General features: G+C 49.2%; 3 protein-coding genes across 3 annotated transcripts in view; 1 reads left to right on the top strand and 2 right to left on the bottom strand.

The window, feature by feature from the left end:
* On the top strand, window positions 1-5,323 carry LOC136453336 (inositol hexakisphosphate and diphosphoinositol-pentakisphosphate kinase VIP1-like). Its single transcript, XM_066453906.1, has 7 exons — window positions 1-108; window positions 199-258; window positions 828-874; window positions 1,347-1,430; window positions 4,753-4,823; window positions 5,126-5,200; window positions 5,293-5,323. The coding sequence occupies exons 1-5, from the start codon at window positions 37-39 to the stop codon at window positions 4,790-4,792; spliced, it is 303 nt and encodes a 100-aa protein (XP_066310003.1). The 5' UTR covers window positions 1-36; the 3' UTR covers window positions 4,793-4,823; window positions 5,126-5,200; window positions 5,293-5,323.
* A 1,734-nt stretch (window positions 5,324-7,057) lies between these two features.
* LOC136453335 (uncharacterized protein At1g27050-like) lies at window positions 7,058-8,530 on the bottom strand. The gene is made up of 2 exons (XM_066453905.1): window positions 8,065-8,530; window positions 7,058-7,662 (listed from the first exon to the last, which is right to left on the bottom strand). Exons 1-2 carry the CDS (start codon window positions 8,410-8,412, stop codon window positions 7,468-7,470), a joined length of 543 nt encoding a protein of 180 aa, XP_066310002.1. The 5' UTR covers window positions 8,413-8,530; the 3' UTR covers window positions 7,058-7,467.
* Window positions 8,531-13,051: 4,521 nt separating this feature from the next.
* The window catches only part of LOC136453334 (exonuclease 1-like), a 31,674-nt gene continuing 17,053 nt past the window's right edge, over window positions 13,052-27,672 (bottom strand). Inside the window, exons 7-10 of the mRNA XM_066453903.1 lie at window positions 14,171-14,523; window positions 14,002-14,056; window positions 13,452-13,870; window positions 13,052-13,253 (exon numbers count right to left, since the gene is read on the bottom strand). The gene's annotated coding sequence lies outside the window, so the exon portion shown is untranslated. The remainder of the gene's footprint in view (window positions 13,254-13,451; window positions 13,871-14,001; window positions 14,057-14,170; window positions 14,524-27,672) is intronic.

Genomic DNA, 27,672 nt, shown 5'->3' with positions numbered 1-27,672 from the left:
CTTTCCGCGGTAAGCGAAGGGGGTGATGGTGAGGGGATGGCGAGGCGCAATGATGGCTGGGGCGACGGCGACAAGATCAAGATTGGTGTCTGCGTCATGGAGAAAACGGTCAGCGGTTGGACTCTGGGGAAACTAATGTTTTGATGCCTGCGTTTCTTCTTGCTGATTTGATTGATTTTCCCTGTGGAAACTTTGTAGGTGTCGTGGTCTCCCATGGAACAGATTCTTGAGAGGCTGCGCGCGTTCGGCGAGTTCGAGGTATGGCTCAGAAATGTGCTATGCCGGCGGATTATCCTTTGCGTTCCGTTCCTATTCTTGTTGATTACTTGTTCGTGTTTTTCTAAATAAATAAACAAAGGCGAATACAGTTTACCAAACGATATGAAATAAGAAGCCGTAATTATACAATCTGCGATTTTGCTTCCACTTTCCTTTACATGTTATATAGAAGGTTGATTTCTGGAAGTTACATTGTTCGATCCCGTGAAACTTAAACTCTGCCATTTTGTGACATCATGATTATGCTACCAGCCTACCATGGCATGGACCTTGGTTTTTTTGTGTTAATACAATATAAATCCCATCCAATTCATATTCTCTGTATTTTTTACCCCTTATTCCCTGAAGAAGCAGGACAGTTCAGTTTATACTTAAACTTTATACTGCTGAAGGTACATATACTAGGTCTAGTTCCCTTTATTCTTCTGGCCCTGTTGGTGTTCAGATGTCTGAATCCTGAAACTATTTTGCAAGCAACTTCAATAACTATTTGTATTATACTGAATATCAAGAGGTTAAAATAATATGTTTATGCTTTGTGGGTGCAGATTATAATTTTTGGTGACAAAGTGATTCTTGAAGATCCCATTGAAAGGTATGTTAGATAAATGTGAAGAGTAAATCTTTTAAGAAGTCTGGTTGTAAATTTTCTGTGCATTGATGAAAATTAAGTAGTGAATTGTGCAGACAAAAATTTACTTGAAGTATGAGGTTAGGATAAATACCATTAACTAATGGTACCACTCTAGCATGACTATCTAATCATTATTAAGCAAGTAACTGATACTATCTGTCCCGCTGTTCAAAATACTTGGGGTTTATTTTTACTTAGGTGTATAATCCCATCACCCATGAGCTTTGCAGAAGTCTCGGCTTTCCAGTGAGGATTTATTCTGTGTTTCTGGATAAATCTTATCTCACATTAATTATGTGATGTCCTTTAGTCATCATATATCTGTTAACTATGTTTGTGTTGAGTTGTAGGCCAACATTTTATTTGGTGACACCACCCTAAGTTCAAGTTGGCACATTCATTATACTAACTGTTACTGTTTTTTTTTTGGCAGTTGGTCTATATGTGATTGTCTAATCGCCTTTTACTCGTCTGGGTATCCACTAGAAAAGGCAGAGAAATATGCAGCTTTACGAAGGTTAAATACCTCCCCAGATTCAAGCATAGCACTTGTAAAGTGTTGGATTTAAATATGTACTGCCACCATTCTAAATTGTAAGCCGTTTTGGCTTTTCTAGATATATAACTTTTGTCATGCACCTAGATATACGCTATGTTTAGATACATAGTAAAAACTATTTATCTAAAAAAAGTGAAAATGACCTACAGTTTGGAACGGATGGAGTATTAGATATTTGATCCATGTGTGGCCTACATATTGAATTATGGATTTACTAGTCCTAGTGTTATTCCAAATACACTTTCTTTTAGTCTGCAAGATCTACATCAGTCAATTTTCTCTTAATCTGTTACAGTTACCTCGAATAAACAGCTATTCACGTGCCTGAACCTTGATTGCTTCTGCTGGGTTTCAACTCTAGCCTACCCCAATTTGTTTGGGACTTAAAGGCTTTGTTGTTGTTGTTGCTGCTGCTGCTATTACAGTTACCTAGAATGCACCCTTGACTAATAGTTCAGTCTAAACCAACTCTCCTAGTAATAATATTTTTGGAATCCTATCATCATGACATTTATTTTCCTAGACATGAGTTCCTCTATGCCCTTTCCCATGACTGAAGAAATGAAACAGAACTTCAGAAGCTATATTTTCTTAATATATTCCTTTTGCTTCTTGCTTGGACAAACATGCAAGTGACAAATACATTTGATTGCAAGCAAGGGGGCTCATGTTACCCTGAGGAGTTTTAAGATTCCATGAAGTAACGTAGATATTGTTCTTTAGGCCCTTTTTGGTGAACGAGTTGGCCCCGCAATACCTCCTTCATGACCGCAGCAAAGTATATCAGGTATTAACTGTTCGGCTGGTATTAAAGCCGGTTGATAAGCCGGCCTTGGCTGATTTGTTGTGAGAGAAAAATACTGTAGATTCTAGCTGATAAGCCGGCTGATAAGTCTTTGGGTATATTCCATCATTTCAAGTCTTCTTTTATTGCCTCTACCCAAGTCAACTTCGGTCTTCCTCTGCCTCTCTTCACGTTACTATCCTGGCTTAGGATTCCACTACGCACCGGTGTCTCTGGAGGTCTCCGTTGGACATGTCCAAACCATCTCAACCGGTGTTGAACAAGCTTTTCTTCAATCGGTGCTACCCCTAATCTATCACGTATATCATCGTTCCGAACTCGATCCCTTCTTGTATGACCGCAAATCCAACGCAACATACGCATTTCCGCGACACTTATCTGTTGAACATGTCGTCTTTTCATAGGCTAACATTCTGCACCATACAACATAGCAGGTCTAATCGCCGTCCTATAAAACTTGCCTTTTAGCTTCTGTGGTACCCTTTTGTCACATAAGACACCAGATGCTTGACGCCACTTCATCCACCCTACTTTGATTCTATGGCTAATATCTTCATCAATATCCCCATCTCTCTGTAGCATTGATCCTAAATATCGAAAGGTATCCTTCCTAGGCAGTACTTGACCTTCTAAACTAATATCCTCCTCCTCCCGAGTAGTAGTGCCGAAGTCACATCTCATATACTCAGTTTTAGTTCTACTGAGTCTAAAACCTTTGGACTCCAAAGTCTCCCGCCATAACTCCAGTTTCTGATTTATTCTTGTCCGACTTTCATCAACTAGCACTACATCGTTCGCGAAAAGCATACACCAAGGGATGTCTCCTTGTATGTTTCTTGTGACCTCATCCATCACTAAGGCAAACAGATAAGGGCTCAAAGCTGACCCTTGATGTAGTCCTATCCTAATCGGGAAGTCATCCGTGTCTCCATCACTTGTTCGAACACTAGTCACAACATTGTTGTACATGTCCTTAATGAGCTCGACGTACTTCGTTGGGACTTTATGTTTGTCCAAAACCCACCACATAATATTCCTTGGTATTTTATCATAAGCCTTCTCCAAGTCAATAAAAAACATGTGTAGGTCCTTCTTCTCCCTATACCACTCCATAACTTGTCTTATTAAGAAAATGGCTTACATGGTTGATCTTTCGGGCATGAAACCAAATTGGTTCATAGAGATCCACGTTATTGCTCTCAAGCGATGCTCGATAACTCTCTCCCATAGCTTTATAGTATGGCTCATCAATTTAATTCTCCTGTAATTAGTACAACTTTGAATATTCCCTTTATTCTTGTAGATCGGTACCAATATATTTCTCCTACACTCGTCAGGCATCTTGTTCGATCGAAAAATATAGTTGAACAGCTTGGTTAACCATACTATAGCTATGTCCCCGAGGCATCTCCACACCTCGATTGGGATACCATCCGGTCCCATCGCCTTACCTTCTTTTATCCTTTTCAACGCCTCTCTGACCTTAGATTCTTGGATTCTCTGCACAAAGCGCCTATTGGTGTCATCAAAAGAGTTATCCAATTGAAAGGTTGTGTCCGTATTTTCATCATTGAACAATTTGTCAAAATACTCTTGCCATCAATGTCGGATCTCATCCCCCTTCACCAAGAGATGCTCCCTTTCATTCTTAATGCACTTAACTTGGTTGGAGTCCTTTGTCTTTCTCTCACGAACCCTAGCCATCCTATAAATATCTTTCTCTCCTTCCTTCGTACTCAAATGTTGGTAAAGATCCTCGTACGCTCTACCCTTTGCCACACTTACAGCTCGCTTTGCAGTCTTCTTTGCCATCTTGTACTTCTCTATGTTGTCCACACTCCTGTCATGGTATAAGCGTCTATAGCATTCTTTCTTCTCCTTAATAGCCATTTGGACTTTCTCGTTCCACCACCAAGTATCTTTAGCCTCGCCTCCACTTCCTTTGGTTACTCCACACACCTCTGAGACCACCTTCCGAATGTTGGTTGCCATCTTCTTCCACATGTTGTTTATGTCCTCTTCTTCCTTCCAAGAGCCCTCTTTGATAACCCTTTCCCTGAGTACATCTGACGTCTCCCATTTCAGTTTCCACCACTTGTTCTTTCAATCTTAGCTTGTTTATCCCTACGGGCACGCACCTGGAAACGAAAGTCTGCCACCAAAAGTCCCCTGGTATCACCTTGCAACCCAAGCATGCTCGTTTGCCCTTTCTTCTTGCGAGGACAAAGTCAATCTGGCTAGAGTGTTGTCCGCTATTGAAGGTCACTAGATGAGATTCTCTCTTTCTAAAGAAAGTGTTGGCTATCATTAGGTCAAAAGCTACTGCGAAGTCCAGAAAAGCTTTTGAAATTGATGTTGAAATACAATGGTGGAAAGGCCCATGCAGAGGCATGGCAGTCCAGTTCATTTTATCTTTCGTTCATTCACAGCGTTTGTTCTTTTGCTTGATCTGATCTTTTTATTGTTATTGTTCAGGCTAAGCTTAAAAGCGCTTTGCAGCTGCAAGATCTATTAGATGCAACAAGAATCCTGGTTCCGCGTGCTAGGTATGTTTCTATAGTGTCAATTTCTCATCTCTTATTGTTTATGAACCTTTAGGCAATCATCTTATCAAGACTATGTATATGCTCTTAGTTGATTCCTACCTTCACATTTTTCCACCCAAGCCATTATGCCATAGTAACTGTGAAATGAATACTATTTTTTATCCCCATCTGATAATTTTAAGTCTTCTACTACCATAGTATTCCTGACTAATAGTTTAAAAACTTTAAACTACTAGAAAACATGACAGGCACATCTAACATTAAATAATGTGATTCTTTTGTCAATGGAACATCCATCTCAGGTACCTTTGGAACATCCAAAGAGATTCCGTATAGAGATGGCATTTAGTCGTGGTGCAGATATAAGTTCCTTGGAGGTAATATTTATTCGTTTCAATATTTCTAATGACTTACATGAATATATTTTTTGCATACATCATGATCACACTATTCTTATGTATCGATGTAGAGTGGAGGCAAAGAATCTATGCTGCCTGATGACCACACAATGCCGATTATGGAGCCAGAGAGATTGCAGGAAGTTGGATCATATATCACCTTAGACAAATTTGATAAAATGGCTCGCCCATTTGCAATGCCAGCTGAAGATTTTCCTCCAGCTGCTCCTTCTCAAACTTTGCCCGTCCGGTTCTGCAAGGATATCGAATTACAAGCAGGAAAACTGGTAATCTCGAGACCTATTACACTGAACACTATCATCAGTGGACAAAAGCTTTTTTGTATTTTCCTTTGGCCTTTATTCTGGTTGCTTTATATTGATGTGGAAACTGGGTGTGGGTTAGGGTATTAGTAGTAGGGCTGTTACAGGTCTGGAAACTAGAACCAGCTTAGGCATTTCTTTCAGGACCAGTATTAGCCCCATAGGTTCACCCACTAGACCTCACACTCTCAAAGTATCTTACCTATGTACTTGTGTTTTCTTCTAGTTTAAACACAAAACATCAAATTTTGAAAAAGGAATATTTCAGTCTTGAAAATTCAGGAGTAAACCAGCCAGTTTCTAGAGAGAAACCTGGCTAGTTCTGGTTATTGCTATCATCAGTACCTTCATACCATGGCATGTTGTTCTTTAGCCTCATATAAGCCAAAAGGAGTAGGAAGATTGTAACAGCCGTGATTTTCCATCTAGTACCATTTGGAACAGTATGATCCTGTGTTGCAGAACCTCCAATTTAGCCTGGGACATTCAACTATTAGTAATAAGCTTTCTTCTACTTCTGTGAACAATCAATCAGGTAGAAATTATTAGTGCAATATTATTTACTTCTTCTGTCAATCAGCCAATCAACCAGTCTTATTAACAGTTAACACCACCCATGAACAATCTATGAAACAGATACTACTGCAAGGCTGTTTTCCTCTTCAAACAGCTGACACAATTCGACTGTCTTGTTTTGACCAAAATTTTGTAATGTTTTTTTTCATTTCTATCTCACCATTTGACAATTTATACTACATTAATTCTCCATGTTTTTTTTTTTCATTTTTAACTTCTTTCAAAATTTGCAGCAGCATAAGTCAGACATGCTGAGTGGTATTTTGAAAAGGAAGACAAAAAAACTTCAGGAATAGCATGCAACTGCGCAGCTGAGCTTCAGTTTGGCTGAGTCGTCGTATGGCTTAATGAGAGACACTCAAATGGTTTACCAACAGACGACAAAGTCCTTCAAATGGTTTACCAACGAACGGGAGTTTTACTGAGCACTCTACACATCGATGGCTAGGTTTGCAGACACCATCGCACAGGAAGAATCACGAGCAGATAGCTTTTTCAGTGTATAAATAATTGGCCAATGTGTTCAGGGTGCTGCAGGTGGCTTTTTCAGGATTTACAGGAACGCTGAATCCAAGGCCATGTGTGAGTGTGTTTGTTTGGGGACTCTTCTCCCCTTACACTCATGTACATTCTTTTTTAATAAAATGTTGTGCAATTCTCCTGGGTGTTCGAGAAAAAAAATATATGACAGTGGTATTTCAAAGGAGCATAAATAGAAACAGTCACCATGCTTTGAATCTATCCTCTTTTTTCTGTTTTTCTAAGCTTTTAAAATGTTGAGTGACAGAATGCCTACACGACTCTGGTTATCCAGTTTTATTCTTCACCGGTTCTAGCTCCTCCGTCTACTCTACCAAACTCTAGCAGGAGCTAGAGCTGGCCCTCCCAAATAGGGCCTAAAACTTTAGAATTTGGTGGCACTTTTTGTTGCATCTTAATTCTGCATGGTAACATGTACCACAAAGACACATGGAAATTCCATGGTTCCACGAAAGCTCCTCATGAATGGTACTACGTACACAGAAGAGAGGAAAGAGTTACTCACTAGGAGTAAACGCAACATTGTGGCCTAGATTAATTAAGGGCCTGTTCGGCAGGACTGAAAAATAAACCAAAATACTGTTCCGGCTAATTGCTGTGAGAGAAAAATACCGTTCTATCTGGACGTGAACAGTGTTCCTGTGAGTGAGCTGGCCAGCCAGGCTCAGCCCAGCCAGCCAGCCGAACGAAGCCTAAGATTACAGAGGCTCACGTGAGCAGCCCTCAAGTTCCTAATAGGTTGTACAAAGACGACAAGGCTGGTTTATCCCTTGGAAAGCTACTTCACTACCCACACTCACTAGAAATCTAGAACAGATCATCATAGGCGACTATTTCCCGCGCCTTGTAAGTCGCTCCAGAAGCTGCTTTGGAGCTCAGGATGGCTGAATTATCAGTAACGTTCTTCACCGTTGCATCGTGTGACGATCGCCCTGCGGGTTCAGCAGCCCTTATTGTGGTTCTTGAGTTATGTGGTGCCTCGCTGGCCTGTACGACTAAAACCTGTATCGCATCGAAGGGAAAAAAATGTTACCCAAGGTAAACGTGTGTATAGTTTGGGGAATTTGGGATTGAACACCGACTAGTCATAGATTTTGAGATGGGAAATGTGACTTGTGAGCAACCATAACGCAAATACTTCAGCCCACCAAGCATAATTATATTTCTGAAGCTTTTGAAGTTTTATTACTTAACAAATTTCTACTCCTACATGACACTACCGATGTGCTTGACATGAACTGGGGCAATGAACTTGGCAATAATCTTTTCTTCTTCAAAATGTGGTGTTTCGACCCCAATTCAGGTTTCTGCTGTCTAGTGTGTACAATCGAGGAAAAATAATTGCGCTACTACCATTTAATCGAACAACATTGCATCACAATCAAGAAACCTAGCCTTCATTACCTTCTTGGATCCGATGGCGATGCCTCCACCGGGGTCGAGGGACGCGGCAATGGCGGCCACGGCGGCCGCACCGGACCGGAAGGTGACGTACCCGGTGGCCGCTGAGGCGTCGACGCGGGCCCGCGCGATGGGGCCGTACGCCTCCAGCCGTGACTTGAGCTCCAGCACGCCGCAGCCGGGCGGCAGCCCGGCGACCATCACCGAAGACGGCTGGGGAGCAGCAGGCGCCGGAGTCGGGACGAGCTCAGGGGAGTCGTTTGACTCTATCTCCGGCGCGCCTCCGCGGCGGCGCTTCGTCGGCGGGTCTGGGCTCGTGCGCCCGCGCTTGCCCCGGCGGCGCCGTGTCATGGCCGTGTGAGTCAGTACTCAGTCACACAGCGGCAGAGATGAGGGCATGAAGCTGCTGGGAGCCTGGGATTTTTTTTTTTTTTTTGAGAGTAATGGGTAGCTATTCATTTCATTAAGCGATCATTACAAAGTGCTGGCCAAATGAAATCTGGTGGTACATAGTGCCAGATAGACTCATTAGTCTGATCGGCTGATTTTGCTAATACATGAGCTACCACATTACAACATCTACTCACATGAGTAAAAGAGAAAACAACATCAGTCGAAGATCTAACTGACTCCTTAATGTCTTGGATAATTATCGCAATATGGGATCGATCCTTGACCACCCGGCGAAGCTTCAAAATTAGGGAGAGACAATCAGAGGCAATGATCACCTGTTTAAATGGCAACTGGAGAGCGAAGTTAATCGCCCGCCTAAAAGCCACAGCTTCCGCCATTTCTGGATCAACGATGTTGTCCACACCCTGCCTGCATGCCGCAATAAAATCGCCATTGTGGTCTCTGGCCACAATACCCAGACCCCATTCTATTGGTTTCCTTGAACACGGCAGCATCCACATTAAACATGACCCAGCCTCCCGGCGGTGGACTCCATCTCTTAGGTTCGCTTGAGTCACACCTGTTGGGATTATGGGTAAAAAACATAGCTTCAGGACCATCTCCACATATGCCATGATCTTCTCCGCCACACAATGAGGGTGGATTTCCTTTTCTCCATTGCGCACAGCATTTCTTGCCTCCCAAATATGCCAAAGGGATATTGTGAGAATGGTGGCCTCCCTATCTGTACAAGAGTTTAACCTTTCAAATATCCATTGTGTAGCCTGGACCGGTGCTTTGTACATCCTAGAGAAGCCACATCTTAATTTCAATTCCTTCCAGATTTCAACAACATAATGACACTCCAAGAAAACATGATTCACTGATTCTTCTCTGCCACAGTGACAACAAAGATGTTGGGTTGGAATATTCCTATTTTTTAGTTGTTGTCCTGTCGGGAGACAATCATGGGCTACTCTCCATAAGACTATTTTCATTTTAGGCGGTGCTATAATTTTCCATAGTTTCTTCCACTCTATCGCTGACTTTGATTGGTCCGACCTCTCCGCTTTACCCTTCACTGAAGCTTTCAGAAAAATTGCATCCCTTTTTGCCATAATGTATGCTGACTTGACAGTGTATATGCCTGATTTGGTAAATGGTCATGAAGCAACATCTTCAGTTCGGTTGTGGCTCAAGGGCATTTTAACGATGCGTTCTGCATCAGCCGGCCTAAAACAAGCTTGCACCAGCTCCTCCTTCCATTGCCTGGTTTCCTCATCAATTAAGAAGTCTACTGTCAGCTCCCCAGGCAGGGGCACCAGTGGCACAATTGGGTGACATGGAGCCTGGGATTCGGGAGTGGGAAAGACGGCAGAATCTGGGCGGGTACAGCTGGATGCGCTGAGATTCGTGTGTAAGACCAGCAAATCCATGGGTAAGAAACACAGCTGCAAATTGTAGCCGAAATTTTTGCCCTCGTTATTGTTTCTTCTAATAATATTTTATGGTATATCTCTCCTCTTTGCCTTTTTATTTCGATAATGATCCAACATGGGCTTATGTCCGTAACTCCCGTTCGGACACGGCTCCATGGGAGCAGGTCTCATCTCTCTCAGAAACAAAAAAATATATCCCCACTTCCTCATGTTTATCCGCTCGGCCCTGAAACAACGTGGCCGCTCATCCGTCCGCCCTTTTTCCCTCACTGCGCGCTCGTTGGTCTAGTGTGCCCGCCCTCCCCTCCCCCCCCCATCGCCGGCCGTGCCGCGCGCCCTCGCTCCCTGCGCCGCTCACCTACGTTGCTCGCTCCCTTGCCGTTTGTCCGTCGCCTATCACCGTCGGGCATGCCGCTAACCCTGCCATGGCCGCTTGGGCGCACGTGTCGTGGCACCTCACCGGCTGAGCCAAGGGCACCCACGAGTGTGCCCAGTGCTCGTGCGCTGTCGAATCCCACTCGACGACCGGAATCGACCGGCCCCGGCCTTTCCCTCCCCTATGTTGCAAATTATGTTTCAAGTGTTTTCAGTGGTATGTTACAATTGTTACATATGGATGTTGCAAAAGTAGATCGGGATGTTGCACATGTTGTATATTTTTGCAAGTGTTTTCAGTAGTATGTTGCAAGCGTTTTGAAAAAAAGGGAAAATGTTTCATTTGTTTCAGACGTATATTGCAGCAAGTGTTTTATCTGGACGTTGCATATATTTCACACACATGTTGCAAGTGTTTTATCTGTTTCAAACATATGTTGCAACAGTATGGTTCAAATGTTTCATTTGTGTCCGACGTATGTTGCATCCAAGTGTTTCATGTTGCAAGTGTTTCATGGAGCACGTTGAGTGCTGGGGATGAGGCGCGACAAAGCTCGGGACCGGCGGACAGGGGCGCAGTGAGGTGGGGGACGGCTCCCAGGTCCCACCCACACGGAGAGAGAGAGGAGGGAGTCAGGGGAAAGGAGCGAGACACAGCGGGGGGAGAAGGGGGCAGGGTGCGCATTCGAGGCAGGGGCGGGCTACGCGGCCATCCATCTGAACACGAGGAGCGACATGCGCAACTTCGAGGGTAAGGTGCACATGCGAGTTGGATCGAGGCGGATGGATGCAGGCTGCGTGGGCGTCTGGTCTAGATGCGCGCGTCCATCCGAACGTCCGGGCGCTAGCCACGTCGTTTTTATTTAGCTTTGTTTCGGTTTGGAGAGCTCAAGGAGTGTTCACTTGTACCTTGAGAATGAATGCAACAATAAACAAATTGTAGATTTTTTTTCTCAAACACACAGGAGAGCTGCATGTCAATATATTAAGATAGAAAACGATCCGATTACGAGCCGACTCCACAGCATGGGTTAGTTTTTAACACAGTCGCCCTTTGAGATGTAAAAAGCCATATATGGTAACTAACCCAACGCCTCTCCTAGGGCACTAGCTGCAGCCATCACCCATAGCACTGCTTGCTCAGCAAATCTCCTGTAGCACCAATGCACCATCCGGACATCTGGTTTACAAATTGTAGACTCAAAACTATCACCTTGTTCGCTTGGGCTTGATTGGTTTATAAGCCGTACTTTTTCAGCTAACGAATAGTATTTTTCTCTCACACTAAATCAGCAACAATACTTTCAGCCATGACTTATCAGCCAAACAAGCCCAAGCGAACAGGGCCAGGGACAAGACAACACCGTACAAACTTTTTTTTTCTTTTTCGATTTTTACTTTTACCTTTCAGGAATGGTCAAGAAACATCAATGATGCCGTCCAAATCATGCTCATACTTAGGGGGTGTTTGGTTCCATGACTAAATTTTAGTCCATGTCACATCGGACGTTCGAATGTTATTTAGAAAAACTAAATATGAGTTAATTATAAAACTAATTACATAGATGGAGACTAATTTACGAGACGAATTTATTAAGCCTAATTAATCACCCATTAGCACATATTTACTGTAGCACCACATTGTCAAATCATGGACTAATTAGGTTTAAAAAATTCGTCTCGCAAATTAGCCACAATCTGTGCAATTAGTTATTTTTTTCGTCTATATTTAATACTTCATGCATGTGTCCAAACATTCGATGGGACAGGGACTAAAATTTTTCTGTAGAAACCAAACACCCCCTTACAAGGATGAACATACAACAGGTATCTTAACTACAGTTCAATACAGTCGCAAATGAGATTGCTTTCTTCAATGAAACAATAGGAGCTGCTGCTGCAGGGCAAGCATATGAGCAGTAGACGTGGTTTGGACACGAACTGACGAGCAGCACAAAAGATGAGCTCGAAATGAAGAGCTTCAGTCATTGATGAACAGCTACAGAGGGGCTCTGAAACAAAGGAACCTCTGCAGCCACTCGCGGTCCTCCAGGGTCTGAATGTCAACTACTTCAACGATGCTTCCTTTTGCTGAGGAATGGAAATGCTCTCGTCAGGGGGTGTTTTCTTTTCACCACAGCATTTGCTGCTGCTGGACCTCGCCTATTTCAGGTCAGATCAGGAGAGCCAACATGTGCGGCACTGATTCTATTTGAATTGGCTCCTAGAAGTCCCTCCAGTTGCTTTCAGTGCAGTCTCTCTGAATCTGCTCCCATTCAAATGTCTGACTGCAGCTTTCACAGGTTTATATGCAAATGTGCTCAGATCAGGAGGACTGTCTGCAATTTTCGTAGCTGTGCCTGCATATTTGCTCCGATCAGGATAGCAGACAGTAGGTGTCACGGATGTGTATGCACTATGCAAACGTTCCCAGATCAGCAGGACCATCAGTACTGTCTGTAGCTTTACCTGTGGTTTTGCCTTGATCAGAAGCAGCAGTTTTCATAGGCCTATAAGCAAATGCGCTAATATCAGGGGGGCTGACAACACTTTCCATATCACTTGTGTATCTGCTTTTTGAAGTGGGGCCTAGACCTGTTTTCTTTGCTGTGCGTCTGAATGTGCCTTGTTCTGGAGCTTTGAGAATAGATCTGTAGCAGAAATAAGCATGGCATAAAAAATAAATACTTATGCATAACAAGATTGTACTGTCTCCAATCATACTTAATTTCCTTAGAAGTTTTAAATCTCTCAAAAAAGGTTCTAGAGCTGCATACCTCATAGAAAGTGTATTCTTCACATTCTTTAAAGGAGCACGAAGGCCACTGGCACGGGGGCCTGGGTATCTGAAAGATGATGCCAATGCAGCAAACTTATCCATTGATTTTTCTGCAATTCCACTGTATGTATTCACATGGGAAACATTGCATCCAAATCTTCTTTCAGTTCTTATATTTGTATCATCAGGGTCATCTGTATCTTGACCTGCAGAAGTTTCTTAGATCAAAACAAACGAATTAAGAAAGGCTTATATAGTTTGATACATAAAAAATATATCACAATACAGGAGGAACTACTTGGAAGATCAAGAAGGCACCTAAGACTGTTACAGGATATGATGCCCCAAGGTTGCATCTCTAACTTATTGGACTTTATCAACTAGAAGAAAAGGTAGATAGTTACCTTCATCAACGACTGGTGGACTATCGCCAGAATGAATCGGTTGTAAAGTTTCCTGCATAAACAGCATATTTAGGACCAGCTATATACTGTGATATGAGGTGCTAGTTGTCATATGATGATTCAAAAGAAGAAAAATACATCTTCGAAATTTTGGATGCCAGAAAGCTTTCCTCTCTTCAACATGCCAGATTTCCTCAGTTGATCTCCAGAAAGATTACCAGTACCAACATCATAGTCATCATCTAACTGGTCTTCTTGATCTGTGCAAATTCTCTTATTCACCGTTTTAAAGTATGAACTCCTTACGGTAATGTCATTATTTTTAGAGGCCACAATGCTTTCAGTATGATGTTGAACTGGTATAGATGGTCCCACGTTATGGGGAAGTAAAAATGGCTCTGATGTCCAGGGCGAATTTCCTAGAAAAAAGAGAATACACACACAAGCTAAGAATCAATGACAAGATTGTTTTGATTTTGTATAACCAAATGATTCAGATCATGGTTTGCAGATTGAATCATGAATCAACTATGCAAATCAGATGTATTACCTGCTAAGCAAGGACTTGTAGGTATTGTATTTTCGTTGCCATAGTCAGCCTCAACCTGAATGGTACAAACAAGCTTTGAGGGCGATAGAAATGTGGCTGCTACATGAGTTAATGAACAGGACAGCATTGGATATGTCTAGATGATGAAGTGATGGGAAGTACTAAATACCTTTATGTCTTTAATGCTTGTATCCTTGTAAGGAGGATCACTACCACCATCAAGTGAACTGCATTGAGGTGAAATATTGGCTGAATCATCGAGGGGGTACTCACAGCTGAAACGCTCAGAGCTACACTGAGAGCCAACACTGATTGGGCCACTTTGAGGAGGTTCAGAGCTTAAATGCTCAGAACTACATTGAGAAGCTTGGATGTGATCTGTTGGCAACCTAGTATCTTCAACTGAATCAGGGGTACCAGAGCCTTGAGTTTGAGGGCTAGGCAAAGATTCATTCAATATTGGTTGCTTATGTGTTACTTTAGGCGCCCTGAATTTCCATTTTGCCTCAAGGGATGCTAAGCCTTAGAAAAAGTCAAGGGTAATCCAACAGGCAGTTGATTATTGTGTACAAGTCATTCAAATAAAGTAATGAAACCAATCACAACGTTGGTGTGAATATTATGCCACTAAAAAAAACTACAGATTATGTCAACAGCCCCGCCTGTTAAAATACCGAGGGAAAATATAAGCTGTTATTAAATGATCTAAGACATGTCTAAGAACACAAACTTTGATACTGAGCTCAAGGCACTTATATTGTTGTGATTTTTTATATAATATGTCGATAAGAGTTTACTATTAGTAAGCAAACGATTGATGTGACGTATTCATGACTAAAATTGCAATATGTTGAGAGGATACAGAAATAGTTGGTCAATATATTTTTCTGCACAGGCAAATCTAGCTTCTTCCTCCCATTTGAAGGTGCAATAGGCTCTCTGGTTGGACAAACCTTATGAACAGCAGGTGCTGTTACGGCTTAGGCTGAGTAGGGGGTAAGAGTGGACGGTTGCTGGCCGAGGCTTGAATCCTCGGCGGCGAACAGGCGGCGCCGTGGCCGGCGCCTGAATTCTGGGCGGCAAGGAGGAGACGGTGAACAGTGCTGGGCACCCAAGGGAGACGGAATGTCTCAATCCCAGGTTAACTCTTCATTAAACAAATGGTCTGCCTTATAGGCGAATTACAAGCATGCCACTAATTTAGGAATAACAAACTAAACATGCAGCTAACAAACTTCCAACAAACTCCACGCAAAGCTCCTGTGATCTAACAAGCTGAAGCTGATCTAACCAACTGAAGCCGCATTCTAGCCACTGGTGGTGCGTTGCCTCCTCTGGTACATTTGGCCCACCATAACATCTCTCCCCCCCTCGGGAAACAGCTCGTCCTCGAGCTGGAACGAGGGGTAGGCTGCCCGGAACGCCTCGACAGATTCCCAAGTTGCCTCTGACGCCGGCATGTTGGCCCACTGGACGAGGATCTGCCACTCGCCGCGCCGAAGGCTGGCATGTAGGACCCGTTCCGGCTATTGTAGCGGCCTGCCATGTTGGAGAGGAGGTAGAGCAGGGACGGTAGCTGGCGGAGCGCCGCGGAACGGCTTCAGGATGCCGACATGGAAGACGTCATGTATCCTGGCGCCGTCCGGAAGACGCAAGCGATAGGCCACCGGTCCGATGCGTTCCAGCACCTGGTAGGGCCCCGCGTACTTGGGGGCCAATTTGCCGCGGTGGCCGGGGACCAGGGATTTGGTGGGCCAGTGCAGCAGGCGAAGGAGCACCCAGTCCCCCACCGCGAACTCCAATTGTCGATGATGGGCGTCGTAGTGGCGACGAGCATACTCCTGTGCCTAGAGGAGGCGAGCGCGCACCTCCTGCAGGAACTCGTCGCGGCTGGAGAGCAGAGCGTCGACGGTGTTCGTGTTAGCTGAGGCCGGCGCATAGGGCAGCAGTTCTAGGGGGTCCCTGCCATAGACGACTTTGAACGGCATCGTGCGGAGCACCGAATGGAATGAGGTGTTGTAGCAGTACTCCGCCCACAGAAGCCAGTCAAGCTAGTCCCGCGGACGATCGTCGGTGATGCATCGGAGGTACATGGCGATGGTCTTGTTGACAGCCTCCGATTGTCCATCCATTTGGGGGGTGGAAGGCGGTGCTCAGCCGCAACTAGACGCCAGCGCGGCAGAACAAGTCACGCCAAACGTGACCGGTGAACACCGGATCGCGGTCACTGACTATGGAGTCAGGAAACCCATGTAGACGGACGATCTCATGGAAGAACGTGCGAGCCACTGACGTTGCCGTGTACAGGTGCCCCAACGGGATGAAGTGGGCGAACTTGGAGAACCTGTCCACCATAGTAAGAAGGACGCTCTTGCCATGCACCTTGGGCAGTGCCTCAACGAAGTCCATCGCGATGTCCGCCCATATGCAGGACGGCACCGGTAGCGGCTGGAGAAGCCCCGTGGGATGCAGGGCCTCTATTTTGTTCCGCTGGTAGGTGGAGCAGGCGCGGATGAAGTCGCTAATGGTGCGGCGGTCGTGGTCGAGGTAGAAGGTGGCGTGGAGACGTTGCAGCGTTTTCTGGACGCCCTCGTGGCCCGCGGTGTGGGCGAGCTGCAAGATGTCGGGAAGTATAGCCGACGTGGGAGGCACGAAGACACGACCATCGTAGATGATGAGGCCGTCATGGACACTCCAGTCCCCGCCGTGATTGCCTGCCGAGATGGCGTCCCGACGTGTCCGCAGCTCCGCGTCCTGGGCGAGCTCCTAGCGCAGGTCATCATAGAGTGCGAACATGGGCATAGACATAGTCGCCAGGAGAGAGGTGTCGCCGTCACAGGACATGGACAGGGCCATCGGAAGGGGCGTGTCACCGTCACGGCGCGACAGCGCGTCGGCAACCTTGTTCAGTCGCCCGGGGTGGTACTCGACCCTGAAATCAAAACCAAACAGTTTGCTAATCCATTGGTGTTGTGGAATGGTTGACAACCGCTGATCCAGCATATATTTGAGGGCATAGTGGTCGGTGCGGACGACGAACACGCGCCCCCACAGATAGGGACGCCAATGTCGCACCGCTTGAACGAGGCCGATGAGCTCGCGCTCATATGCAGCCACCTTGAGGTGTCGGGCCGCGAACGGTCGACTAAAGAAGGTGAGTGGCCCCGTGCCCTGGTGGAGTACCGCACCGAAGCCTGACCCGGATGCATCGCAGTCCATCACGAACTCTTTGCTGAAGTCGGGGAGATGCAGGACAGGAGCGCCGAACAGGGCGGCCTTCAAGGTCGTGAACACCGCCTCTGCGGCCATGGACCACTGGAACACGTCCCGCTTGAGCAACTGTGTGAGTGGAGCCACGATGGAGCCGAAGTTCTAAATAAAACGTCGATAGTATCCGGCCAAGCCCAGGAACCCACGCAAGCCACGGACAGAGCACGGCTACGGCCAGGCCTGGATGGCGTCCACCTTAGAGCTATCCATCGTGACGCCCTCTGCCGAGATCATGTGGCCAAGGTACTGGACCGACGACGAGGCAAATGCGCACTTGAAGCGTTTAAGGTGCAGTTGATGCTCACGCAGAACATCGAAGACGATGTGGAGGTGCTATAAGTGCTCGGTCCAAGACGTGCTGTAGATTAGGATGTCGTCAAAGAAGACGAGCACGCAGCAGCGCAGGAAGGGCTTGAGGACAAAGTTCATCAGGGCCTGGAACGTCGATGGTGCATTTGAGAGGCCGAACGGCATGACCAAGAATTCGAAGTGGCCATGGTGCATGCGGAACGCCGTCTTGGCCACGTCCTCCGGATGGATACAGACTTGGTGATACCCGGAGCGAAGGTCGTGCTCCGTGAAGAAGCGTGCGCCATGAAGTTCGTCCAGGAGTTCCTCTACCACGGGGATGGGGAACTTGTCCTTCACCGTGGCTATGTTGAGAGCCCTATAGTCGACGCAGAATCTCTAGGTCTTGTCTTGTTTCTTGACCAAAAGGATAGGCGCCAAAAATGGGGAAGTACTGGGCCAGATGATGCCCTGCTACAGATAGCCTCACACTACGCCTCCAGCTCATCCTTTTGTAGCTAGGGGTACCTATAAGGACGTATGGCTACAGGATCAGTGGCCAGCTTGAAATGGATGCGGTGGTCACACGGGTGTCGGTGTTTTGGGTCTGGCAGATCCTCAACCGACTAGTGAAAGTGTACTATGTGTCCCCTATCCCGGATGGTGATGCAAAGAGACACAAGGTTTATACTGGTTCAGGCAATAGGTGCCCTACGTCCAGTCTGAGAGAGCGATCTTGTATTCCTTGCACCGAGGTGCTTGTAGTAGGGGCTTACAAGCTGAGCGAGAGAGGGAGCTAGTCCAAGGTCTCTACGTGGAGAGGCATGGGTTGCTTGAGATGTTGATCTCTTACGGTGAGGAAGTGAGTGTGTGTCTGTGGGTGTCTCTATGTTCGTGTGTCTGTGTTCTAGAAGCCATGTCTATAGCTCATAGAGACAGTACAGGGCAGGCATCGATGTGACTCACGTCTCGTCAGCCACTCCGCTGTATTGAGCCACCGCTCGACTGACGTCGTGGGAGTGGTTGAACGCGTTAGTTGTACATGACGTCCAATTAGAGAAATCGGTCAAGGCAGAGGCGACAGGGTTGTTGCCGAGCCAGCCTCGGGCGAGGCGGAGAATCGGCTCCTCGTCCGAGGCCTTACGGGCGGGGCCTCGGGCGAGTCGGAGAATCGGTACCTCGTTTGAGGCCTTACGCGTGGGGCCTCGAGCGAGGCAGAGAATCGGTACCTCATCCGAGGCCTTACGTGCGGGGCCTCGAGCGAGGCGGAGAATCGGTACCTCGTCCGAGGCCTTACGTGTGGGGCCTCGGCGAGTTGGAGAATCGGTACCTCGTCCAAGGCCTTACGTGCGGGGCCTCGAGCGAGTCAGAGAATCGATACCTCGTTCGAGGCCTCATGGTTTCATTTTGGGCCGAGCCCGCTTCGGGTGAGTCCAGATATTGTTTGAGGTGGGTAGGGCGGTCCAATCGAGCCTCAGATGAGGTGGGGGTTAGCTAGTGGTTGTCTCTTAGCTTTGATTTTTACAAGGTCTAAGCGATTTTTTCGGTTCTTGCTTAGGGAACCCCTTTTATGGTGCCCGACAGTAGCCCCCGAGCCTCGGGGAGACTGTGAGCGCTCTCCCTAAGGTTTTGACGAGACTCGGCTCGCGGCAGCTTCTGGTGGGATGGTGTTTCGTACTCGAGGCCTCGGTGGGTGCGCACGAGCGCACCCACCGGGTGTAGCCCCTGAGGCCCTGGAGGAGTGGGTTTATTCCTCTAGGGGCTTTTCTCACGTTGAGCAAGGGGTTTTATCCCGTTTACCGAGCCCACAAGTGCGATTTTGAGCCGCTGGGTCTCGGCTTGGTTGCAGGAAGAGCCCTCGAGCCTCTGCTCAGAGCAAGAGGGCGATCATGAGCTTCCCTGTCTTTTTTGTGTGGCCCTCACGCATCCTTTTTGTTCGGAAGGAGGGGTAGAGTATGCCAGGCTACCCTCGGTGGGCGCGAGCAATGACACCTCCGGTGAGTTGTTATCGGGTAAGTCCAAGTGGAGGCCTATGCCCTGTTCGATAGGGTTTGGCTAGTGGTCTAGAGACGTGCTCTAAAAGTACCAGAAGGCTTCTCTAGTGGGTCCTAGGGCCATTTGATTGGCCCCGGGGGCTCGGTGCCTCCCTACGGTGGGATCCCATTCAGAGACCTCCCTATCGGTCTCGGACACGACTTAGGGCATCCCAAGCAAATGATTGCTTAGGCCTCGGCCATGTACGGGCTCACCCATAGTCATCCCTGACTCTGTTTGTCCTATGGTGGCTGTCGAGACCTTCGAGGGCCCAGCCTTCGATCCCCTAGACCGTAATAGGCTCGATGCCTTTTATCGCGTTTGCCGAGCCCCCGAGTGCGAGTTTGGGTTGCCGGGCCTCGGCTTGGTTGCAGGAAGAGCCCCCAAGCCTCTGCTTAGAGCAAGAGGGTGATCAGGAGTTTCCCTGTCTTTTTTGTGTGGCCCTCGTGCATCCTTTTCGTTTGGAAGGAGGGTGGAGTATGCCAGGCTACCCTCGGTGGGCGCGAGCAGTGACACCTCTGGTGAGCTGTTATTGGGTAAGTCCAAGTGGAGGCCCATGCCCCATTCGATAGGGGTTGGCTAGTGGTCCAGAGACGCGCTCCAAAAGTACCAGAGGGCTTCTCTAGTGTGTCCTAGGGCCATTCGATTGGCCTCGGGGTCTCGGTGCCTCCCTACGGTGGGATCCCATTCAGAGACCTCCCTGTCGGTCTCGGACACGACTTAAGGCATCCCAAGCAATTGCTTGCTTCGGCCTCGGCCATGTATGGGCTCGCTCATAGTCATCCCTGACTCTGTTTGTCCTGGGGCGGTTGTCGAGACCCTCGGGGGCCCAGCCTTCGAACACCTGGACCGTAACGGGCTCGGTGCCTAGTTCCTTAGTCTGAAAGGAATCGGGTGGGGGATATTCCCCTCCCGTCGACTAACAACGGCGGGTGCACCTTTTGAGGTGGTTCCTTGGGGAGACAAAACAGTGTCTGTCATTGCTATGGTCGGATGCGACGTGACATCTATGGATGGGACGTTACCGTGCGCGCGATTAATAAGGAAGAGGCGGACGCGTGGGCGGTTTAGTCAGATCTGGATTAATTGCGCTAGATCTAAGGGAAACTTCCTTGGTTTCATCGCCCATCCATTTCACCCCCTTCCCTCCCTTATAAATACGTGACGAGTCTCGCCCCGCCCCTCCTTACCTTGCCTACCTGCGTTCACCCTTTCTGCCCTCGAGCGGTTGCTAAGAACAGAGAGCGCCGGGGAGAAGAAGGAAGAAGGGGGAGGAAAGGAGAGAGAGAGAGAGGGATAGCGAGAGCTCGCCTTACCACTGTAGCCACATTCTCCACCGCACTCATGGCCAGCGGCACTGTTGTCATTCCGGTAGATCCTTGGGGTTCGTCCGACGTGTCTGCGGCGATGCTGCAGTCGCTCGTCAATGACGGCCTCCTCTACCCGGTTATCGACCCCAACATACCAGAGTGGATTGCTCTAGGGGGCGAGCCGGAGCTGAGGCCACACGACGGCTACATCGTGAGCTTTGTGGCCTTCCACGAGCACGGTCTCGGCCTACCGGTGGACTGATTCATGCAGGCGCTCCCATATTACTACGACGTGGAGCTCCACAACTTCAACCCCAACTCCATCGTGCAGGCGGCCATCTTCATCGCCGTCTACGAGGGATACCTGGGCATCGCCCCCCACTAGGAGCTGTGGCTCCACTTCTTTTGGGTGGGGCTCAACACCAAGCCGACAAGCATGACGGGCACATGGAAGGCATTGAGGGCCGGCGGCTGCACTCTCCAAGTCTGCCAAGACAGGCAGCCCTTCTACATCCTAGCCTAGCTTGCGTCATCCAACCACCGCTGGTACAATAGCTGGTTCTACCTCCGCAACGATGACGGTGGGCTTCCCCCCTATACCGGGCGGGTTGTGGAGAGCCAGCCGGAGAGGTGGAGGTACGGCGTCCCAGTGGTTGATCAGCCCAAGCTGCACCTGCTCCTGAAGGCGCTAGAGAGGCTGCATAGCTGTGGCCTTACGGCAGTCGTGGTTGTGGCGGCGTTCCACCGCCGGAGGGTGCTGCCGCTAATGGCTCAGCGGCAACGCCTGTTTGAGATGACGCCGGTTGAGCCAATCGACGGCATCCAGTTGTCCGCTGTCACCCTTTCTGACGAGGAGGTTCTGCGTTGGGTGAGAGAGATGGTGGAGGGGCAGTAGAGGAGCAGCGAGCTGACCCCGTTCCCGATGTGCCCGTCATAGGGGTACATCTCTCTAGTAAGTCATGCACCATTGCGGCCCTCGAGGCCTCCTCACTCCTTGCATTTTCAATCTGTTCCCTTACTTGTGTTTACCATTCCCGTAGGGGATGAGGGATGTGTGAGCCTCCCCGCCGCCCGTTCCCGAGGACGTAGAGCAGCGAGCGGCGAACAGGGCACATGCCGAAGCATATAAGGAGCAGAAGGACGCCGAGGAGGCAAGGTGCAAGAGGAAGAACCTCGAGCACGATGAGCTAGAGAAACATCGCCAGCAGCAGAGGCACGGCGATCTCTCGGTGGAGCCATCTCCATCACCATCGTCGATGGATTCTTCGAGCAAAGACGATGAGAGTGAGGTGGGGTGGGGTCCTTTGGACCATCTCCTTGATGTCAGGGGGACTATGCCTGGGGCATCGGTGAGCGGCCTGGCTTTTCTAGGAGGAGGAGGAGAGGACACCTCAGGGCTGGCGATCGCCCACCCCAAGGCTGAGGCCGACATGCCCAAGGCACGGGTGTTGGGGAAGCGTGCCGTCAGCCTGATGGGCTTGACAGCGGAGGTGGAGCAGGTGACGGTGGGCACGGCCCAATCATCTCCACAGAGGGCCGAGGAGGCGCTAGGGTCCGGCGAGGGCCGGCCGGCACCAACGGACACGGGGGCCGTGCCACCGCCGCCGCCACCGCCGTTGTAGAGGACGAGGGACGCAGTGTGGAAGCTATTGTGTCCCCGCTCGAGGCAAGTGTTTTGTTAGTGGAGTTTGCAGCATCTTCTACTCGTTCTTTGGTCGTATGCAAACCTCATGAGTGCTTTGTTTTCAGCCAGAAGCGTTAGGCAGAAGCGCCCGCCATGGCGCCATGCAAGGCGCTCAAGGTGGGCGCCAGCTCCACCGCTCGATGGGTGGTGGAGGCGTAGGCCGCCATACAGCGTGGCACGGCATCGGCCAGGGTTGACCCAAAGGAGCCGATCGCCCAAGGAGAGGTTACTAAGGCGGCCATGAAGCAGGCGAGGGAGGGGGCGCCTACGCCCCAAGAGGCCGAGGCCCTTGAACTAGGTGAAGCCGAGGCACCTCCAATCGCTGAGGCCACCGAGGGCGAGGTCGAGGCCTCTAGGACCTCTGAGGCTGAGGTGGCAGACGTTGGGGCTCTTAGGACCACCAAGGCTGAGGTGGCGGAGGCTGGAGCTCCCGAGATCACCGAGGCTAAGGCAGCAGAGGCCGGCTTGGGCACGGCGGAGCCGGCGGCCTAGGATGCGGAGATGGAGACGGGGCATGCCTCGGTAATGCCCCCGGTCCAAGACCCGCTACTTTCACAGGGGAGCACCTGAGAGGTGGAGGTTCATTCAATCTCCTCCGACGATACTTCTCGAGGGAAGGAGGTGGTGGATACTGAGGCAGCCAGCACCGCGGAGCAGCCAGCTCCAACTTCTGGTGAGGGAAGCTCGGCCCTCGTGCAGGTAAAACCCGAGCCCCACGGGTAGGATCACCCACGTGTCTTGTGGCAGAGCCGGGACAACCCTGAGGGGGAGCCTCTATTTGCCCTTGAGGATGTGGCCAAGGGGCGGCGCTGGGGCTCCTTCGAGCAATTCCACCAACTGGTGGAGCGGTCGCTACGGACAGCGCCGTCCATCGTGGCTAATGATCTGCCCGGCGTTGCCCAGGTGCACGCTTTCTTTCCCGGTGCTGTGTCATCTTTTTCTGAGTTTTCTCGCAGTGCTTGACCTCTGTTCTGCCTATCCAGGAGCTCAAGGCCCGGTCCCTCGGGAAGTCGATGTTCCTCCGGCAGGAGAGGGACATCTAGGACCAGCTCCGGTGGTACGACTTGCTCGCCCATGCCAACGAGCTTCTATCAACGCAGAGCGTGGAGGTGGAGGACCTTCGCCTTTGCTGTGCTGATATGAAGGCTGAGGTGGCCATGGCTCAGGAGCAGGCCGTCCCTTTAGTGGCATGGATCAAGGAGCTGGAGGAGGAGCTGACCCGGGTGGCCGATGAGCGGGGCGCCTTTAGGTCCCGGGCTGAACAATTGGAGGTCTCTGCCAAGGCCATCGCCAGGTAGCTGGGGGCGGAGCAGGGCGCACACCTACTGATGAAAGGTGCCCTGGCAGAGGCTCTCTAGGTGGTCGAGGCCTCCCAGGTCGAGGCCTTAGCCTAGAAGGAAAAGGCTGAGGGTGAGTCCTATTGAGCCGTGCCTCTTGTTCTATTTGTTTTTCTTGCGTTAGACCTCTAACTCCACGATGTGATGTAGAGTTGGAGAGGGAGGCTTCTAGGGCAGCCGAGGCCTCTTGGGTCGAGGTCAAAAACTGGAGGGAGAAAGCCGAGGGTGAGTCTCATAGGCGTACGCCCCTGTTTGGCTTGTTTTTCTTTCCTGCTTGACCCCATTCCGCCTGTCTTGGCGCAGAGTTAGAGAAGGAGGTCACCCGGGCAGCCGAGGCCTCTATCGCAGTGCAGGCATTGCTCGAGGTTGAGATCTGGGAGCACAACGTGCTGCAGAGTGCCGCCCATACTGCCTGTGAGGCCCTGGAGGTCAAAGGGGTCGAGTCGGGCAGCTCCCTCGGGAGCCACTTAATCACATTGAGTGGCCGAGTTCACAAGCGGATCCGAGGGGCGCTGCACACAGGCATCACTATGCCAGCATCGACCTTGAGGCCATCAACGATGGTTACATCGTGGCTAAGGATGACGAGAAGGCCGAGGAGGAGGTCATGAAGCTGGTGGAGGTGGCTGAGGCCCCTGGCACGGCGTAGGCCAAGCTGTTCGAAGAGGAGGTGGTTCCTCCTACGCCGACCGCCGACGCAGGCGACTCTGAGCCTTGACCTGGGCCAAAGGGGCCATGTAAATAGATTAGGACTTTCATTATTGTATCATAACGCTTGTGGCCATCGAGGCCTTTTTAAAGTACTTATGCGTATATGATTTTTTAATCGTTTTTTATTGTATTTCCGAGCCTCTATCCTCTGTCTCATCTTTGAACATATCTCTTGCAAAAAACTTCCTCAGAGCCTAAGCTGCCCCTCGGGCAAAAGGTAGTGAGGGAGTTGCCATAGCCCAGAGGCGTAGGCCATCTCGTGGCTCAGCCGGCCTTTTGCCCCTCAGACAGGCTTTCGGTCCTTAGGTTTTTTACAATCAATTTGCTAGAGTACGTGAGAGAGTTTGGCGTAGAATTTTTTTTCAAAAAACGATAAAGAAACAGTGTCTGGGACTTAGGGGGGGGTCCCCCCTTCTAGCCCCCAAGGGAGGCTCGGTTCTGCAAAGGCAGAGCCAAGTCTTGTTCGAGCCCCACAGTGGGCACCTCTGCAGAGGTGGAGCCGAGTCTCCCTTATAGTGTTATCGTAACGCTGAGCCCCATGATGGGCTCGGGGGGTTTCTCGAGAAATTAGAACAACTAAAGAACGTTTCTTTATTGTATTTCAAGAAATAATGTAAACAATGCTTAGAAATTTAAGGGTAGAAGCGACGTAGCTGTTCTATGTTCCAAGCGTTGGTGAGGATTTCGCCCTTCTCGTTGGCTAGCTTGTAGGTCCTAGGCTTTAGCACTTGGGTGATGATGTATGGCCCTTTCCATGGTGGGGTCAGCTTGTGGCGGCCCTTATTGCTCTGCTTTAGTCTCAGCACCAGGTCGCCCACCTTTAGGTCTCGGCTTCGAACGCACTGGGCTTGATAGCGTCGTAGGGCTTGCTGGTACTTGGCTGAGTGTAGCAACACAACGCCTCGGGCTTCCTCCAGTTGGTCGAGGGTGTCCTCACGAGTAGTACGGTTGCTCTGCTCGTTGTAGGCCTGAAGCCTCGGGGAACCATACTCCAAGTTAGTGGGGAGGATGGCCTCGGCTCCATAGACCAGGAAGAACGGTGTGAACCCCGTGGCTCGGCTCGGAGTGTTCCTCAGGCTCCAGATGACCGATGGGAGTTCGGCAAGCCATTTCTTGCCAAATTTCTTTAACCAGTTGTATATTCTTGGCTTGAGGCCTTGTAGGATCATGTTGTTGGCACGTTCTACTTGGACATTTGTCCTAGGGTGTCCTACGGCCGACCAGGCCATGCGGATGTGGTGGTCATCATAGAACATCAGGAACTTGTGGCTGGTGAACTGTGTCCCATTGTCAATGATGATGGTGTTTGGAACCCCGAACCTGTGGATGATATCGGTGAAGAACAGCACCGCTTGCTCGGATTTGATTTGAGTGATCGGACGAGCCTCGATCCACTTGGAGAACTTATTGATTGCTACCAGCAAATGGGTATAGCCCCCGGGGGCCTTCTGCAGAGGCTCAACCATGTCTAGCCCCCACATGGAGAATGGCCATGTAATGGGGATGGTTTGGAGGGCTTGGGCCAGGAGGTGCATCTGCCGTGCATAGTACTGGCATCCATCGTAGGAGCGTACCAGCTTGGTGGCGTCAGCAACCGCCGTTGGCCAGTAGAACCCTTGGTGGAAGGCGTTTTCGATGAGTGTCCAAGGCGCTGCATGGTGCCCGCAGGCCCCCGTGTGCAAGTCCCAAAGTAGGGCTTGGCCTGCCTCGGTGGTGATGCACCATTGAAGGACGCCAGATGGGCTTCGCTTGTACAACTCACCGTTGCTGAGGACGTAAGTTTTGGCTCGTCGTGCGAGCCATCTAGCTTTGGTCCTATCTGCGGGAAGCTCTCCTCAAACGAGGCAATCAAGGAACGAGACCCGCCAGTCCATGCCCTAGTTGGCCTTAGGAGGCTCCGCGCTGATTTTCATGGCCTCGAGCTCAGCTGCAGGGGTCTCAGTGACAGAGGGGGCCTTGGGCCCTATGGTGGGCTCGACCGGTGGGCCCTCTTTTGTCGCCAAGGTGTAGTCAATGGAAGGCTTGTGGAGGTCTCTGGCGAAGATGTTCGGGGGGACCGAGGCCCGTGCCGACGCCATCTTTGCTAGTTTGTTCGCGGCCTCGTTGAATTTTCACGCAATGTGATTGAGTTCGAGACCGTCAAACTTGTCTTCTAGGTGACGTACCAACTTGCAGTGCGCCTCCATTTTGGGGTCATGACAGTTCAACTCCTTCATAACTTGATCGACGACGAGCTATGAATCGCCCCGTATGTCAAGACGTTGTACTCCAAGTTCGATGGCGATCTGCAAGTCGTTGATGAGGGCTTCATATTCGGCTGCGTTGTTGGAGGCGGCGAAGTGGAGCCAAATCATGTAGCGCATGTGCACTCCGAGGGGTGCGATGAAGAGCAGACCCGTGCCTGCCCCGGTCTTCATCAGGGACCCGTCAAAGTACATGGTCCAGCATTCTGCCTGGACTTGAGCAGGTGGCAGTTGAGTGTCGGTCCACTCAGCCACAAAATTGGCTAATACCTGGGATTTAATTGCTTTTCGAGGCGCAAAAGACAGGGCTTCCCTCATGAGTTCGACGGCCCACTTGGCTATCCTACCCGAGGCCTCCGAGTTCTAGATTATCTCTCCCAGAGGAAAAGACGACACCACGGCCACTGTAACACCTCGGTGTTAAGCATGCATTACCATTTCATCCCATGAGCATAATCATCATTACCTCATGCATAAGCATCATTCATGCATTTCATTTCGAAAGAAATGAAGTATCATTTCATGTGGTGCTTAAGTTGATTGAAATTCATTATGTTTAAAACAACGTGAAATGCCATGCCCATGTTTGGATGCCATGATTTCTTGTTTTTATCACTAATATAGCTTATAAATATTTAGGATACAATTTGGAGCGAAGTTCATATTTATATTTTTATCAAATTTTGCCTTTAAAAATAATTCTTCAAATTAGGGTTTTGAGTTAATATTGATTTTTATTTTGTAATTCAAAATCTATTTGGAATTGGACTTTGGTCATAAAAGCAAAATTTAGA

Source organism: Miscanthus floridulus, chromosome 5 (assembly GCF_019320115.1).
Source record: "Miscanthus floridulus cultivar M001 chromosome 5, ASM1932011v1, whole genome shotgun sequence".
NCBI classification, from domain to species: Eukaryota; Viridiplantae; Streptophyta; class Magnoliopsida; order Poales; family Poaceae; genus Miscanthus; species Miscanthus floridulus.
Note: the sequence above shows the minus strand (reverse complement) of the source record. Positions and strands in the feature narration are given on the sequence as shown.